The sequence below is a fragment of the Scyliorhinus canicula genome, chromosome 11 (assembly GCF_902713615.1).
Source record: "Scyliorhinus canicula chromosome 11, sScyCan1.1, whole genome shotgun sequence".
NCBI classification, from domain to species: domain Eukaryota; kingdom Metazoa; phylum Chordata; class Chondrichthyes; order Carcharhiniformes; family Scyliorhinidae; genus Scyliorhinus; species Scyliorhinus canicula.
Genome location: NC_052156.1, coordinates 139,198,270 through 139,213,292, shown reverse-complemented (window position 1 = coordinate 139,213,292; position 15,023 = coordinate 139,198,270). Strand labels below are relative to the sequence as shown.

Sequence of the window (15,023 nt, the reverse complement as noted above, 5' to 3'; positions counted from 1 at the left end):
TTGCGGGCTTGGAAGGTGCTGCCGAAGGAGTCTTGGTGACTTCCTGTCATTCATCTTGCAGATGGTACACACTGCTGCTACTGTGCGCGGTGGTGGAGGGAGTGAATGTTTGTGGAAGAGGCCAGTCAAGTAGGATGCGTTGTCTTAGATGGTGTTGAGCTTTTTGACTGTTGTTGGAGCTGCACTCATCCAAGAAAGTGGACAGTATTCCATCACACTTCTGACTTGTACCTTGTAGTTGTTGGACAGGCTTTGGGGAGTGAGGAGGTGAGTTACTCGCCACAGGATCCCTAGCCTCTGACCTGTTCTTGTAGTCACAGTATTTATGTGGCTAGTCCAGTTCAGTTTTTGATCAGTGGGAATCCCCACAACTTTGTTAGTGAGGGTTTCAGTAATGGTAATACCATTGAATGCCAGGGTGATGGTTTGATTCTCTCCCAGGAAATAGTCATTGTCTGGCACTTGTGTGTTGTGAATGTTACTTGCCACTTGTCAGCCCATATTGGATATTGTCCAGATCTTGCTGCATTTGCACATTGACTGCTTCAGTGCCTGAGGAGTTGTAAATGGTGTTGCATATTGTGCAATCACAAGCAAACATCCCACATCTGACCTTGTGTTGGAAGGAACGTCATTGATGAAGCAGCTGAAGATGGTTGGCGCTAGGACACTAACCTGAGGAACTCCTTGCACTGATGTTCCGGGACTGAGATGACTCGCCTTCAATCACCACAATCATCTTCCTTTGCGCCAGGTATGACTCCAACCAGGGGAGAGTTTTCCCCTGGTTCCCATTGACTCCATTTTGTTGGGTTTCCTTGATGTCATTCTTGATCAAACGCTGCCTTTGATTGAAGTCAAGGAGTCACTCTCACCTCACCTCTGGAGTTCAGCTCTTTTGTACATGTTTTAACCAAGGCTGTAATGAGGTCAGTAGCTGAGTCAGTAGCGGAACCCAAACTGAGTGTCAGTGAGCAGGTTATTGCTAAGGAAGTGTCATTTGATAGCACTGTTGATAACCCTTTCCATCTCTTTACTGATGATTGAGGGCAGACTGGTAGGTAATTACCAGGGTTGGATTTGTTCTGATTCTTGTGTACAGGACAAACCTGGGCAATATTCCACATTGCTGGTTATATGCCAGTGTTGTAGCTGTACTTGAACAGATTGGCTAGGGATGTGACAAATTCTGGAGCACAGGTCGTCGTAACTATTTTTACATAGAATTTACAGTGCAGAAGGAGGCCATTCGGCCCATCGAGTCTGCACTGGCTCTTGGAAAGAGCACCCCACCCAAACCCATACCTCCACCCTATCCCCATAACCCAGTAACCCCACCCAACACCAAGGGCAATTTGGACCCTAAGGGCAATTTAGCATGGCCAATCCACCTAACCTGCACATCTTTGGACTGTGGGAGGAAACCGGAGCACCCGGAGGAAACCCACACACACACGGGGAGAACGTGCAAACTCCACACAGACAGTGACCCAAGCCGGGATTCGAACCTGTGACCCTGGAGCTGTGAAGCATTTGTGCTAACCACTATGCTACCGTGCTGGAATATTGTCAGGACCAATATCTTTCTAACTAACCAGTGGTGGCGGGGGGAGAGAGAGACCTCTGGAGGAGACCGAGAGGGATCATCCACTTGTCGCTTCCGGCTGAAGGTCATTGCGATGCCTCAGCCTCAACTTTTGCGGTGATGTCCTCTGACATGGAGGATGGGGATATTTGTGAAGCAACCTCCTTCAGTGGGTTGTTTAATTGTCTACCAGCTTCATGACTGGATATGGCAGGACTGCAGAGCTTCGATCTGATCTATTAGTTGTGAGATTGCTTAGCTCTGTCTATCACTTGCTGCTCGTGTTGTTTGGCATGCAATTAATCCTGTGATGTAGCTTCGCCAGGTTGACTTTTCTGCATGCCTGGTGCTGCTCCAGGCATGCACTATTACATTCTTCATTGAACCGAACCAAGGTTGATCCCCTGGCTTGATGGTAGTGGGGATATGCCGGTTCATGGAGGTTACAGACTGTGGCCGAGCACAATTCTGCTGCTGCTGATGGCCCACAGCATCTCGTGGATGGCCAGTTTTAAGTTGCTAGATCTGTTCTGAATCTATCCCATTGAGCACGATGATAGTGCCACACAACATGATGGAGGGTACCCTCAATTTAGAGACGGGACTTTGACTCCACAAGGACTGTGTGGTGGTCATTCCCACAAATACCGTCATGGACAGATACATCTGCAGCAGGCAGGTTGGTGAGGATGAGATCTAGCATGTTTTTCCCTTTTGTTGGTTCCCTCTCCACCTGGCACAGACCCAGTCTGGCAGCTATGTCCTTTATGGCTCGGTCAATTGTGATGTTAGTGAGCCACTCTTGGTGATGGACATTGAAGTCCCCCACCCTTGAGCTACATTCAAGCCTATCGGCAATAACGAACATTTAAAATAAAACATTCTGAACTCTTTTTTTTCAGTAAATGTTAAATGTTCCCAACATTTTCAGCTTGCTTTTTCGGCAAAGCTTCTACTTTTCCTTACACAGTCAAACTACTTTGCATTTTAATCTGTCTCTGATTTAGTACTAGTGCATATGCTTTTGTACATGAGTAACTCCCTGAGATGATCTCCATTCATTTGCACCTGCTTACAGTTGAAAACCTGTGTGATGTACAGTAGGGGAGGGGAAAGAAAAAAGAAATTGTTTACATTATGTTAATGTGCAACTGAAGATGTTTCTGTCTCTTACAGGTGCTGGTGAATCTGGCAAAAGTACCATTGTTAAACAGATGAAGTAAGCATCAGTTTTTTTTTTACTGGGCAAGTGGGTGAAACTGTCCAATTTTCCTTCTTCTATTGTGAGAGACTGTCTTTGTAAATTTTACTACACCATTTTTTCTCTATAGAATTATACATGAGGCTGGTTATTCAGAAGAAGAATGCAAACAATATAAAGCTGTTGTCTACAGCAACACCATTCAGTCTATTATTGCCATTATTCGGGCAATGGGAAGGTTGAAGATAGACTTTGGTGATCCTGCAAGAGCAGTAAGTATCTCAAAAAATTGACATTGTAAAAATATCAATCTCAATATTTGTCTAATTGTAATTCGAATAATGCTGATGTTGTTTTACAGAAATTGAATTTCTAAAATTCTGTCGTAAGATGTGGGCATCACGAGACCAGCATTTGTTGCCCTTGAACTGAGTAACTTGGCCATTTCAGAGGGCAATTAGGAGACATATGTAGACCAGGATGGGAGTAAACCAGATGTGGACCTCTGGGTTGCTGTCTTCCCTTAAAAAAAAAATTCCGAGACCAAACTGGTGAAATAATTTAATTTATAATTTAATTTATCAAACCTAACTTCACAGCAAAAATAAAGATATAATGAATTTTTTGTTCATTTCATTTTGCACAAGTTGCTGTTTCTCAAAATAAAACCAATTTGTGTTGAGATGAATGAGCACTTTTTCATCTTTAAACTCTTTTTTGAAGAAACTGAAATACTGATTTATTGATGTTGAATACCTATTTGCAATGAATGAAGCAACTCTTCTGCTTAATTCAGTTTCTTATGTAATTAGTCTTACAGTTTCAATATAAAGAAACATTGGGCGGATTTTCAATTGCCAGCGGAGCCTGGTATAAGTGCGGGTAGGATTTAAAAATCTGGGTCGGTATACTCTAAAAATGGGCTATGTTCCCACACCAGCAGGAAAACCGACGCCAACGACTCCGGTGTCAATGGCCGCCAAAAGTCAGGAATTCTCACCTTCCTAGGTGGCTAGGTTGCCGCCGGAGTCGTTCTCGCTGCTCCAGCCGGCGCAAGTGCCCAGTGTGATCTCACGTATGGACGGACCAGCCGGCGCATTTCCGCACATGCACGGCGGGACTGGGCAAAACGTGACGGCCACTCTGCCCATCGGGACCCGGGGAATCACCGGAGGGGCTGCTGTGGACGGCTCCCGACCGGTGTGGCGGAAATCCCACCGGCCCCCCAAAAACGGCGCAGGTTAATAGGGCAGTTGGGGTGGCGGGGCAGGATTCACGCCTCCCCCCAGGGATTCTCCCACCCGGCGCAGGGTCCCTGGTTTCTCGACAGTATCTCTTGATATGGATCCTGATGCGTCTGGGACACGCTCTAGTTTTCCAAGTGAAGGTGGGCTGGTGGTGCTGGCGGGGAGTGGTTCCGGGTGATGGAAGGGAATCGGGAACCTACTCCTTTATATTCTCCTCCCCCCACCATCCAGATCTTCTGTCAATCATTTTAAATCTTGGCCTCTGGATACTTTTTGATTATGGTCTTTATATATTTCCAGGAGTCTGGTACCTATATTTGTTCACAGCTGGGGCTTTTCACATTAACTTCATTGCAGTGTTAATGTAAGCCTACTTGTGACATTAAAGGTTATTTATTTATTTATTTATTTTATTTATTTATTTATTTAATGGCCTATTAAGTTCCATGAAGAGCTTGTTGATGGGCTGGGGAGGTTAGGACTGCAATTTTCAAAAGTGAGGTTAGCAACCCTGCACACTCTGGTGCGTATTAGTGCACAACTGTCATGTTCAAAACAAGCAAAGGGGAAGTTTTTACAATTTTAAAATGTTTTTGTTAAATTTAGAGTACACAATTCATTTTTTCTAATTAAGGGACAATTTAGTGTGGGCAATCCACCTATCCTGCACATCTTTGGGTTTTGGGGGCGAAATCCATAGAGTTATGCTGCAATTGTATAAGGTGTTAGTGAGGCCACACCTGGAGTATTGTGTTCAGTTTTGGTCTCCTTACCTGCGAAAGGACGTACTGGCGCTGGAGGGTGTGCAGAGGAGATTCACTAGGTTAATCCCAGAACTGAAGGGGTTGGATTACGAGGAGAGGTTGAGTAGACTGGGATTGTACTCGTTGGAATTTAGAAGGATGAGGGGGGATCTTATAGAAACATATAAAATTATGACGGGAATAGATAGGATAGATGCGGGCAGGTTGTTTCCACTGGCGGGTGAAAGCTGAACTAGGGGGCATGGCCTCAAAATAAGGGGAAGTAGATTTAGGACTGAGTTTAGGAGGACCTTCTTCACCCAAAGGGTTGTGAATCTATGGAATTCCTTGCCCAGTGAAGCAGTTGAGGCTCCTTCATTAAATATTTTTAAGATGAGGATCGATAGTTTTTTGAAGAATAAAGGGATTAAGGGTTATGGTGTTCGGGCCGGAAAGTGAAGCTGAGTCCACAAAAGATCAGCCATGATCTCATTGAATGGCGGAGCAGGCTCGAGGGGCCATATGGCCTACTCCTGCTCCTAGTTCTTATGTTCTTATTAAAAACGAGGATAATGTGCAAACTCCACACGGACAATGACCCAGAGCCGGGATCGAACCTGGGACCTCGGCGGCGTGAGGCAGCAATGCTAACCACTGGAACGTTTTATAATTGAAGATTATCGGGTCCTGGGGGATCTTGCACCAGATCATGCACGCTTTCCTTTCTGGTGGATTATCATTCTCTTTTGTGCTGTTGGCCCTTCAGTCTTCTGCCCATTCTCTTCAAGGTGATGACAGGCCCTCATTATGGCTACCAAATGCGTTTGCTGTTTGCACTCTGCAGAGATCATTTACCTCCTGCGGATGCTTGGCACATGCTAATTGGACACTGAGCATGGTTCCTGCCAGATTTAGAACACTTAAATTTCAAACTAGCATCACATGAGGAAAGCAAACTACTATTTTTTTCATTAAAGTAAAACCTTTTCTGAATAGAAAACATTTTGATAGTTTTATATCTTAATATTTTATAAATAAAGGCATAAGAGTGAAGTGAAACACCAAACTTAAAAATTACTTGGTTAGGTCCCAGCTGTGAACAAATCTAGTTACCAGACTTCTGGAAAGATATAAAGACAATAATCAAAAAATATCCAGAGGTCAAGATTTTAAATGATTGACAGAAGACCTGCATGGTGGGGGAGGAGAATATTTTTCACTGGATTGTCAGGATCTGGAACATGTTGCCAGAAAGATGGTGAATGTGGATTCCATAACTAAATTTAAAAGGGAGTTGAATAAGTACTTGAGAATGAAGGCCTTAGAATCATAGAATACCTACAGTGTAGAAGGAGGCCATTCGACCCTCCGAAGGAGTACCCTACCTAGGCCCAGTCCCCCACCCTATCCCCGAACCCTGCAACCCTATTAATCATTGGATACTACGGGGAAATTTAAGCGTGGTCAGTCCACCTAATCTGCACATCTTTGGACTGTGGGAGGAAACTGGAGCACCTGCAGAAAACTCACGCAGGCACTGAGAATGTGCAAACTTCACAGTCATCCGAGGTCGGAATCAAACACGTGTCCCTGGCGCTGTGAAGCAGCAGTGCTAACCACTGTGCTACTGTGTCGCCCTTTATTGGTTACGGACAAAAAGCAGGGATGTGAGACTAAACACAACTGCTCTTTCAAAGGACCAGCCAGAGGCTTAACAGATTGAATGACTGCCTTCTATGCTGTAAGTTTTGTTTTTATTTTGCTATGTGCTAGCTACACTTTCATGTGGAGCTAATTCACCTTTCAAAACTAGTTCATATCTAGTGGAACCGGCATAGTCAATGTAACAATCCTTAAAGGGCCTTTTTACCCGTAGCCTTTAATGATTGCTCTAGCATTTTACTTGGAAGGATTTGATAAATATCTAGCATGTCTGATTTTGGGAATAGTCAAATGACGTTTTTCCAATACATTTGCTGCTACATTTGCTTATTTACTCTTAATGCATTTTTTCCTAAATTTTCATTTTCTAATCTAAATTATCCTCGTTCTTTCTGTCACTTTAAACTTGTTTCTCTGGATGGAGGGCAGGGTTGACTGCTTAACTGGCCCATGTGGGCTAACACCATGGATCATCATTAACTGCCTTATATCTAGAAAAATGTTATACATTGTAATTTTCAAACAAATATGTATAGGTGCTCCACTGAAACTGTGGACTCAACCCCATTACATAAGTGAGGTGGCTACTATAGAAGCAGTAGCCTTTTTTTGTATTTTAGAGTTGCCTCTTTAAATTAATGCTCAAACAGAGTTCAAAACTGGAACTGACGCCAATATTAATTTATCATTCATGCGTTTGCTTATAATACAGCAGCTCAATAAGACACAAGGAAGTAGCACTTAATGTTGCAACATGTTTTATATTTGGATTTCTTGAAAACAGTTTATTGAAATACACATGGCTCAATTTAGCATAATATTTGCAATTTTTAAACAATATTTAATGGCTGTCATTTGAGGGCTAATGACTCGGGTGTAATATTTTACCTGACCAAAACATTTGATTACAGATAACTAAAGTTTGTGTGTGCATGATAACAATGGCAATCTTGACTGGCTTTCAATGAGCTGAAATGAGTTTTCAAGTTATGCTAATCCTTCTCCAAAACAAATTTGTATTGACATCAATGGACAGTAGAAACTAAAACTGTTCATTAACAAGGTCTTCAAAGGCTACTTGTTTGGCACTATCGTGTGTCATTTTGCCTGACTCTTCTGCCTTCTGTTCAGTGACCTGATTATTTCTCACCCCTCTGTGAATTGTCTTGGGATACTTGGCTGCATTAAGAAAGCTGTGAGCTTAACAAAGTGCTTCTATCCACCAAAGGGAATAGTGACACTGCTTTTGTTGCAATGTACCTGGCGTTGCTATGACAATACCTAAACATAGTACTTTAATTGGATGCACAATGATATTGCTTGCATCATAATTCAAATGAACATATTGTATACTAGTATAGGGTGCTTATTCATGAGTTGCACAGTTATATTAGTTGTTATTTATTTATCAATGATAGCAGATAATTTGGTCAGATACAGTGAGGGGTAGTATTCTGTTTTTAGATACATTGAAATTGCCCTGGGTATATTACAGTTTAGGATTCTGATTAAAAGTCATTTGGATAATCACACGTAAAATATTCCGTGAGCCACTGCAGTTGGGCACCTTGATAGAACACAATTGCTTCATTTTTCTTCTTTTTAAAACTTATTCCTTGTGATCTGGCACAGTTTTATTAGTACAAATGAAAATGTTTTTAATATTTTTATTCTTCTCCTTTTTCACATTTTCATCCAAATTTACATCTACCAACCTAAATAATCAATGGTAACAAATATAATGTCAATCCCCTGGTCAACAATTCCTCTCTCCCTCCCTCCCTCAACATCTTCCTCCCACCAACCCCCAAACAACCCGCAACATTTTAAATACAATGAAAATGGGTTTATCACCAAAAATAAACATTTCCTCCGGCTATGAATAACCTAGTTTAAAATCTCTTCTCTCCTGAAACATTTACTGGTATCATAGAATCATAAAATTAGAATCATAGAATTTACAGTGCAGAAGGAGGCCATTCATCCCATCAAGTCTACACCTGCCCCTCAAAGAGTACCCTACTGAAGCCCACACCTTCACCCAGCAACCCCACCTAATGTTTGGACACTATGGGTCAATTTAGCGTGACTAAACCACCTAACCTGCACATTTTTGAACTGTGGGAGGATACCGGAGCACCCAGAGGAAACACCCACAGATACAGGGAAAACGTGCAGACTCCACACAGACAGTGACCCAAGCTGCAAATCGAATCCTGGTCCCCGGTGCTATGAAGCAACAGTGCTAACCACTGTGCTACCCATTGGCATACACTAATTAGTTTGATAGTAAAAACAATTTTTGGTATAATAATGCTTTTGAATTGTGCCTACTGGTGCCTGTGCAACTAATAACTGTATGAGGCTTCCTTAACCAGCAGAATCTTGCAATTTTAACTTGAGTGGCAATGGCAAGTTTTATTAGTAGGACCCAATCCAGCCACACTGAATCTTAAACCATAGTAAAGGATCACAGCATCTACAAATGCAAGCCTTTTCAATTACATTGAAGTTGTTCCTTTCCTGTTCACTTCTACTTGGATTTGTTTTATGGATTTAGGTGTGATAGGGTTAGATACCTGGATGACCTTGCCCCAAATGTCGACCAATGACTTAAGACATGCCGAAGCAAGCTAGCTCTTGGGCAACTTGCGTTATTATACTTATCCTACTTTTCCTTTCGTAAATTTTCTCTTTCTGTTCTACACGTCGGACAGACTGCAGACTTACTTAGAACATACAGTTCCGAAGGAGGCTATTCGGCCCATCGAGTCTGCACCGATCCAACTAAGCCCTCACTTCCATCCTATCCCAATAACCCCTCCTAACCTTTTTGGACACTAAGGGCAATTTAGCCACACTAAGGGCAATTTAGCATGGCCAATTCACCTAACCTGCACATCTTTAGACTGTGGATCCCGGAGCACACGGAGGAAACCCATGCAGATACGGGGAGAACGTGCAGACTCCGCACAGACAGTGACCCAGCAGGGAATCGAACCTGGGACCCTGGCACTGAAGCCACAGTGCTCGCCACGTGTGCTACCGTGCTGCCCATCCTGTCTCCCCTCTTAAGTTGTCCAATAATACATTTGAAACTGATCCTGATTACATCCTTTTTTCTCAATTCCTAATTCTTACTATCCTAACCTGATTCGGGATCAGAATTTGGTATACCTTAAAACTTGCATCTCTTTCAAACTTTCTGAGCTTGTTAGTTTGTTCTTTGTGGTAGTTTCTTTGTGGTAGGGTATTCTTGTGGCTTATTGTTTTGCCAGATGAAATGGCGAACTTCAGGCATTGGGATTGAAGAACCAGCTCCTTAAATCCATCCTGACATTCAAATCAACTTGCCAAATCGTTTTAAGGAGGGAAGCAAGGAATACCTGCTTTGGTGCTTCTAGTGGTTTAAAAATCCATTCACTTGAGACACGGCTGCAGCGCCAGGAACTACAACAATATAATAGTGCATTATTTCAGAGAAAGAGATTGGTTAGCATTATCACCATTTAGTTCACAACTGTTGCAACTCTCACTAAAATATAACATATGACCTAGTCTATAAAACCATCCATTGGTATGCCTTGGGCAAACATTCGACCCAGTTATTATCTCTGGATTGATATGAGTGTTTGGCTTCAGTAATTTCTGCAGGATTGCATGTAGAACAGTTCCCTATGGTTTACTAAATGAGATGGCTTGAAACTCAACATTGCATGGTTGGTTGACTTGTTTTTCTATTTTTCTATTTATTACATTTTAATCATAATGAATAACAGTACAAAAATGGCTTACTGCACAGCAATTTAGTAAATTTACATTTGGAAGAGAAAGGAAAAGAGTAGGAGAAGGAAGAATAAAAAGGAAAGTAAAAAGGAAAAGAGATTTTAAAAAACACTCCGTACCCCCAAAATAAATAAAATCATCAACAATCAGAGGACAGATTTATGATATGCAACCTGTTAAGAGTCATTTACGTGAAAGAGAGCTACAGTTGCTCGAAATAACCAAGGAAAGTTTACGAATCTACATAAAATTAATCAGTAGGGGCCCTTAGTGCACTTTATTTTCTCGATCATTAGGGGCCCTTATAGTGCACTTTATTTTCTCATGTTTGAGATTCTGCATACGATCACGTATCCAATTAGTAAAAGAAAGTGGGACAGACTGCTTCAAATTTAGTAGAATAATGCGTCTAGCCAATAATATTGAAAAGTTGCATGCATCAGTCTGAATGTAAAAGGGATTTGGTTCCACTCCAATGAGTACTATATTCCGAGAAGGTTCAATGTTACTACGAGAGTGATGCAAAACGTTTTGTTCAAAACAAAGCCAATTCAGGACATGACCAGTATGTATAAGTTAGAGAGACTGGCAGCAGTATGGCATTTATCATAGGCTGGATCAAAATTTCGATAAATCTTAACTTTGGACAGATAGATGTGATATAAGATTTTAAATTGTAGCAACCAGTGTTTTGCACATGCAGACGAGGAATGTACGCGAGGGAGAATAGACTTCCTGTTAACTTCTGATAAATCAAAATCTTGCTCCTGGAGAGTTTTTAAGGTATAAGACTAAGGGCAGTATAGTGAAAAGATTAGAGAACATAATCTGGAAATGAAACGCATAACCAAAGGATTTCATTCTAATATAAAATCTATCAGTGATTTAGGGGACAGTAAAGGAAACACAAAATTGTCAAGTTGGTTGACTTTTTAAAGAAGCCATTTCATCTCCTCCTTTAGTTTATTATGCAAGATATGGGAAATGTTCCTTTTTTAAAGAATGATGTCATGCAGGGTATGTAATTTATCCCTTGCATTATTCTGGGAGGGGAAAACAGAAAATTAAATGGGAACATTTGAAAGAGAGAGGGATGTAGTCAACTCATTAAGGAACATGTTTGAAATCATATTTAATTTACACAACTATAATGTTTTTCCTTAGGACGATGCTCGTCAGTTGTTTGTATTAGCTGGTGCAGCAGAAGAAGGGTTCATGACTGTGGAGCTTGCTGGAGTAATTAAGAGACTCTGGAAGGATAGTGGTGTTCAGGCCTGCTTTAATAGGTCCAGAGAATATCAGCTGAATGACTCTTCTGCATAGTAAGTATTATGTGGAGTGGTGTTCATCATTGCAGAAGATATGGACATGGAAATTGCTGCAGGTGTCTAAAGCTATTTTAATAGTTTTTTTAAAATGCTACCTTATGGTTACAACTGAATCAGTCTGGCATTGATTAACCGTCCCACGGTGTGTAGTGATTTACCCATAATTGTTCCTTGAAACCTTGATCAAGCTTTTGGTCATTCCTCTTAATATTCCTCTTAATAACCCTTTGGCTTGGCATTCATTCTTGTTTTTGCCTCTGAAATACTTGGGATGCTTTACAATATAAATGCAAGTTATTTTAACATCCCGATTTGCCCATGGAACTCTTGACTTTAATATATTATCTTGTAGGTTAGGCAGTCCCATTATAAATATATCACATTTACTTAAAACAGGCTTTCTTGCTAGCAAATCCAGCAAGTTTATATTTGGGTTTTTGGTGTCTGATGGAGGCATTTTCTTTGGGAACTATCAACTAAACATTTCAACATAAAAAGGCACAAGTGAGAGTTGCCGCTTGAATTTACTTAAAAAGGTGACGGTGCTGCAGATTAGGCCTCAGTAATTCTGATGATGGGAAATCTAACAGATGATATCTTGTAAGTGATATTTAGTAACCACTATGGAAGTCGTGTTAAATGGTTACTGGATGATGATGACTGCATGAGACTCAACTCTGCTACCTAATTGAATAATAATTCACTGTCAAGGTGGGCATTTAAATTATGCACATGAGGCAAAGCACCAGCGGGTAACTTGGAACAGCACCCAAGCAAGCAGACAGATGTTTGGGAGGGGAGAGCAGGAAATGTTTCACAGCATTGAGTTTTCTATTTAAAGTGACCATTGGTTTTGCTAAAATTTTCAAAGGACTGTGGAAATTTGAGTTTTAATTAAAAAGATTTGAAAATTATTATAATACTTGGTGTGTCATTATTTCTCATTTATATTCTCAGTTATCTGAATGACTTGGACAGAGTAGCACAACCAAGTTACATTCCAACTCAACAAGATGTTCTAAGGACCAGAGTTAAAACAACAGGCATTGTGGAGACCCATTTCACTTTTAAAGATCTTCATTTTAAGTAAGTACTGCAAATCTTAAAATTTATTTAGCTACATCGCTGACCATTTTGCTTTAGTGATACACTAAAACTTCAAATTGAGTAAACAGCAGGTGAAGTCTACTAATAATTCAAGTAGCTAAATCATTAAAAATTAAATTGAATAGTTAATAGTTGGCCAACTGAACCCTTAGTGTGTTTCTGTATTTAGAAAAGATTAATTTAAATGAAATGATTTTAATTAAGAGTAGACTCGTATTTGGTGTTTGCCTGGAAAGCTCTTACATAAATAGTACCATTTCTTATAAAATTCACTGATTTCTTGAAATCAATATTGCAGAGCCATGTAACTTTGGAAAACAGGTAACATTTTGACTCGTGTATTTTTTGCTTTTAATGCAGAATATACTTGAAAATGCTTTTTTGTTACTGGTTTTGCTGGAATAAACTTGCCACTAGAAGACTTGAATGATATAAAGAGGATGAACGTGATATGAAATACAATTGTGTAAGAACATAAAAATGAATATAAAAATAAAATGGAGGAGAGAGACGAGGAAAGGGATTTGAATGGTGCAATGACTATGTCTTGGGGTTAGAAAGTTGTCCTTTTTAATTACTCCTGAAAGACATGCAGTGCACAAATTGTTTGAAATGCAACACTTCCTTTCAACTGACTGAAATGTCATATATTTTCTGTACCTAACCTAAAGCAGTAGGGTTTGTTAAAGTGGAGAAAATATGAAAGCAACTTTGAAAGAGAAAAACAGGATCCACTTAAATTAACTTATCTTGAGACATCCTACTAATCAGCTGCCTTCACATTACCTTCTTAAATATTACTGGTTTGGCAGTTCAGCCTCGTTGGCACAGCTTTGGTTAATAGATGTTCAGTTTTGAAGATTTCTTCCCTGAATAATCTCTTGAACAGTCCTTAACAAGGGTTGATATTAGACTTGTCTGTATTGTATTCAAGTGGTGCAGTTCAATTTGGTAGCTGGATAGATGGAAGTTACAGGTGAACATACTGCTAGTGTACTTCATTTACCTGGAAAGTCTGCTTGTGTTTTTACAAATAATGGGCGGGATTCTCCGACCCCACGCAGGGTCGGAGAATCGGCGGGCAGCGGCGTTATTTCCGCTCCCGCAGGGTTTTTAAATCTCCCACCGGCCAAAAACCGGCGTTGTGCAAATCCCGCCGGCAGCCTCTGAAAACAGCTGGCGCCGGCGGGATTTCATTTTTTTTTTAGTGGCCACAAATCTCCGGCCCCGATGGGCCGAAGTCCCGCCGACGTGGCCACGGGTCACGTCGGCGAAAATCACAGTTGCTTTAAAACGGCGTCAACCATTGATGATGGTTGACGCCGTTCAGTGTCGGGGGGGGGGGGGGGGGGTTGCGGCATCGGGGGGGGGGGTTGCGGCATCGGGGGGGGGGGGGTTGCAGCATCGGGGGGGGGGGTTGCGGCATCGGGGGGGGTTGCGGCATCGGGGGGGGTTGCGGCATCGGGGGGGGTTGCGGCAATCGGGGGGGGGAGGGGTTGCGGCATCGGGGTGGGGGTGGGTTGCGGCATCGGGGGGGGGTTGCGGCATGGGGGGGGAAGGGGTTGCGGCATCGGGGTGGGGGTGGGTTGCGGCATCGGGGGGGGGGGGGTTGTGGCATCCGGGGGGTTGCGGCATCGGGGGGGGGGGGGGTTTGCGGCATCGGGGGGGTGGTTGCGGCATCGGGGGGGGGGGGTTGCGGCATGCGGGGGGTGGGTTGCGGCATCGGGGGGTGGGTTGCGGCAATCCGGGGGGGGTTGCGGCATCCGGGGGGGTTGCGGCAAATCGGGGGTGCGAGGGGTGGGGGGGGGTTGCGGCATCGGGGGGAGGGTTGCGGCATCGGGGGGTGGGTTGCGGCATCCGGGGGGTTTGCGGCATCGGGGGGGGGGGGGTTTGGGGGCAGCGGCGTGCAGAGAGGGGGGCTACGGATGCCCTGGGCCAACGCACCATCGCCCCCCCCCCCTCTGTACCCGCTGCCCCCTACCCCAACCAGCCCCCCCTCACAACCCATACCCCCCTCCCCCCTCCACCCCTACCCACCTCCCACCACCCCTACCCCCCTCCCCACCACCCCTACCCCACCTCCCCACCACCCCTACCACCCCTCCCCACCACCCCTACCCCCCTCCCCACCACCCCTACCCCCCTCCCCACCACCCCTACCCCCCTCCCACCACCCCTACCCCCCTCCCCACCACCCCTACCCCCCCTCCCCACCCCCCCTCCCCCCCTCCCCACCACCCCTCCCACCCCCTCCCCACCACCCCTACCCCCCTCCCACCCCCCCTACCCCCCTCCCCACCACCCCTACCCCCCTCCCCACCACCCCTACCCCCCCTCCCCACCACCCCTACCCCCCTCCCCACC

At 43.4% G+C, this 15,023-nt stretch overlaps 1 protein-coding gene across 1 annotated transcript in view; it reads left to right on the top strand.

Moving 5' to 3' along the window:
• LOC119973419 (guanine nucleotide-binding protein G(i) subunit alpha-1) overlaps window positions 1–15,023 on the top strand; it is a 63,386-nt gene that overhangs the window by 36,969 nt on the left and 11,394 nt on the right. Inside the window, exons 2-5 of the mRNA XM_038811503.1 lie at window positions 2,762–2,804; window positions 2,917–3,058; window positions 11,389–11,546; window positions 12,510–12,638. Of these exons, the coding sequence (XP_038667431.1) occupies window positions 2,762–2,804; window positions 2,917–3,058; window positions 11,389–11,546; window positions 12,510–12,638 (472 nt within the window). The remainder of the gene's footprint in view (window positions 1–2,761; window positions 2,805–2,916; window positions 3,059–11,388; window positions 11,547–12,509; window positions 12,639–15,023) is intronic.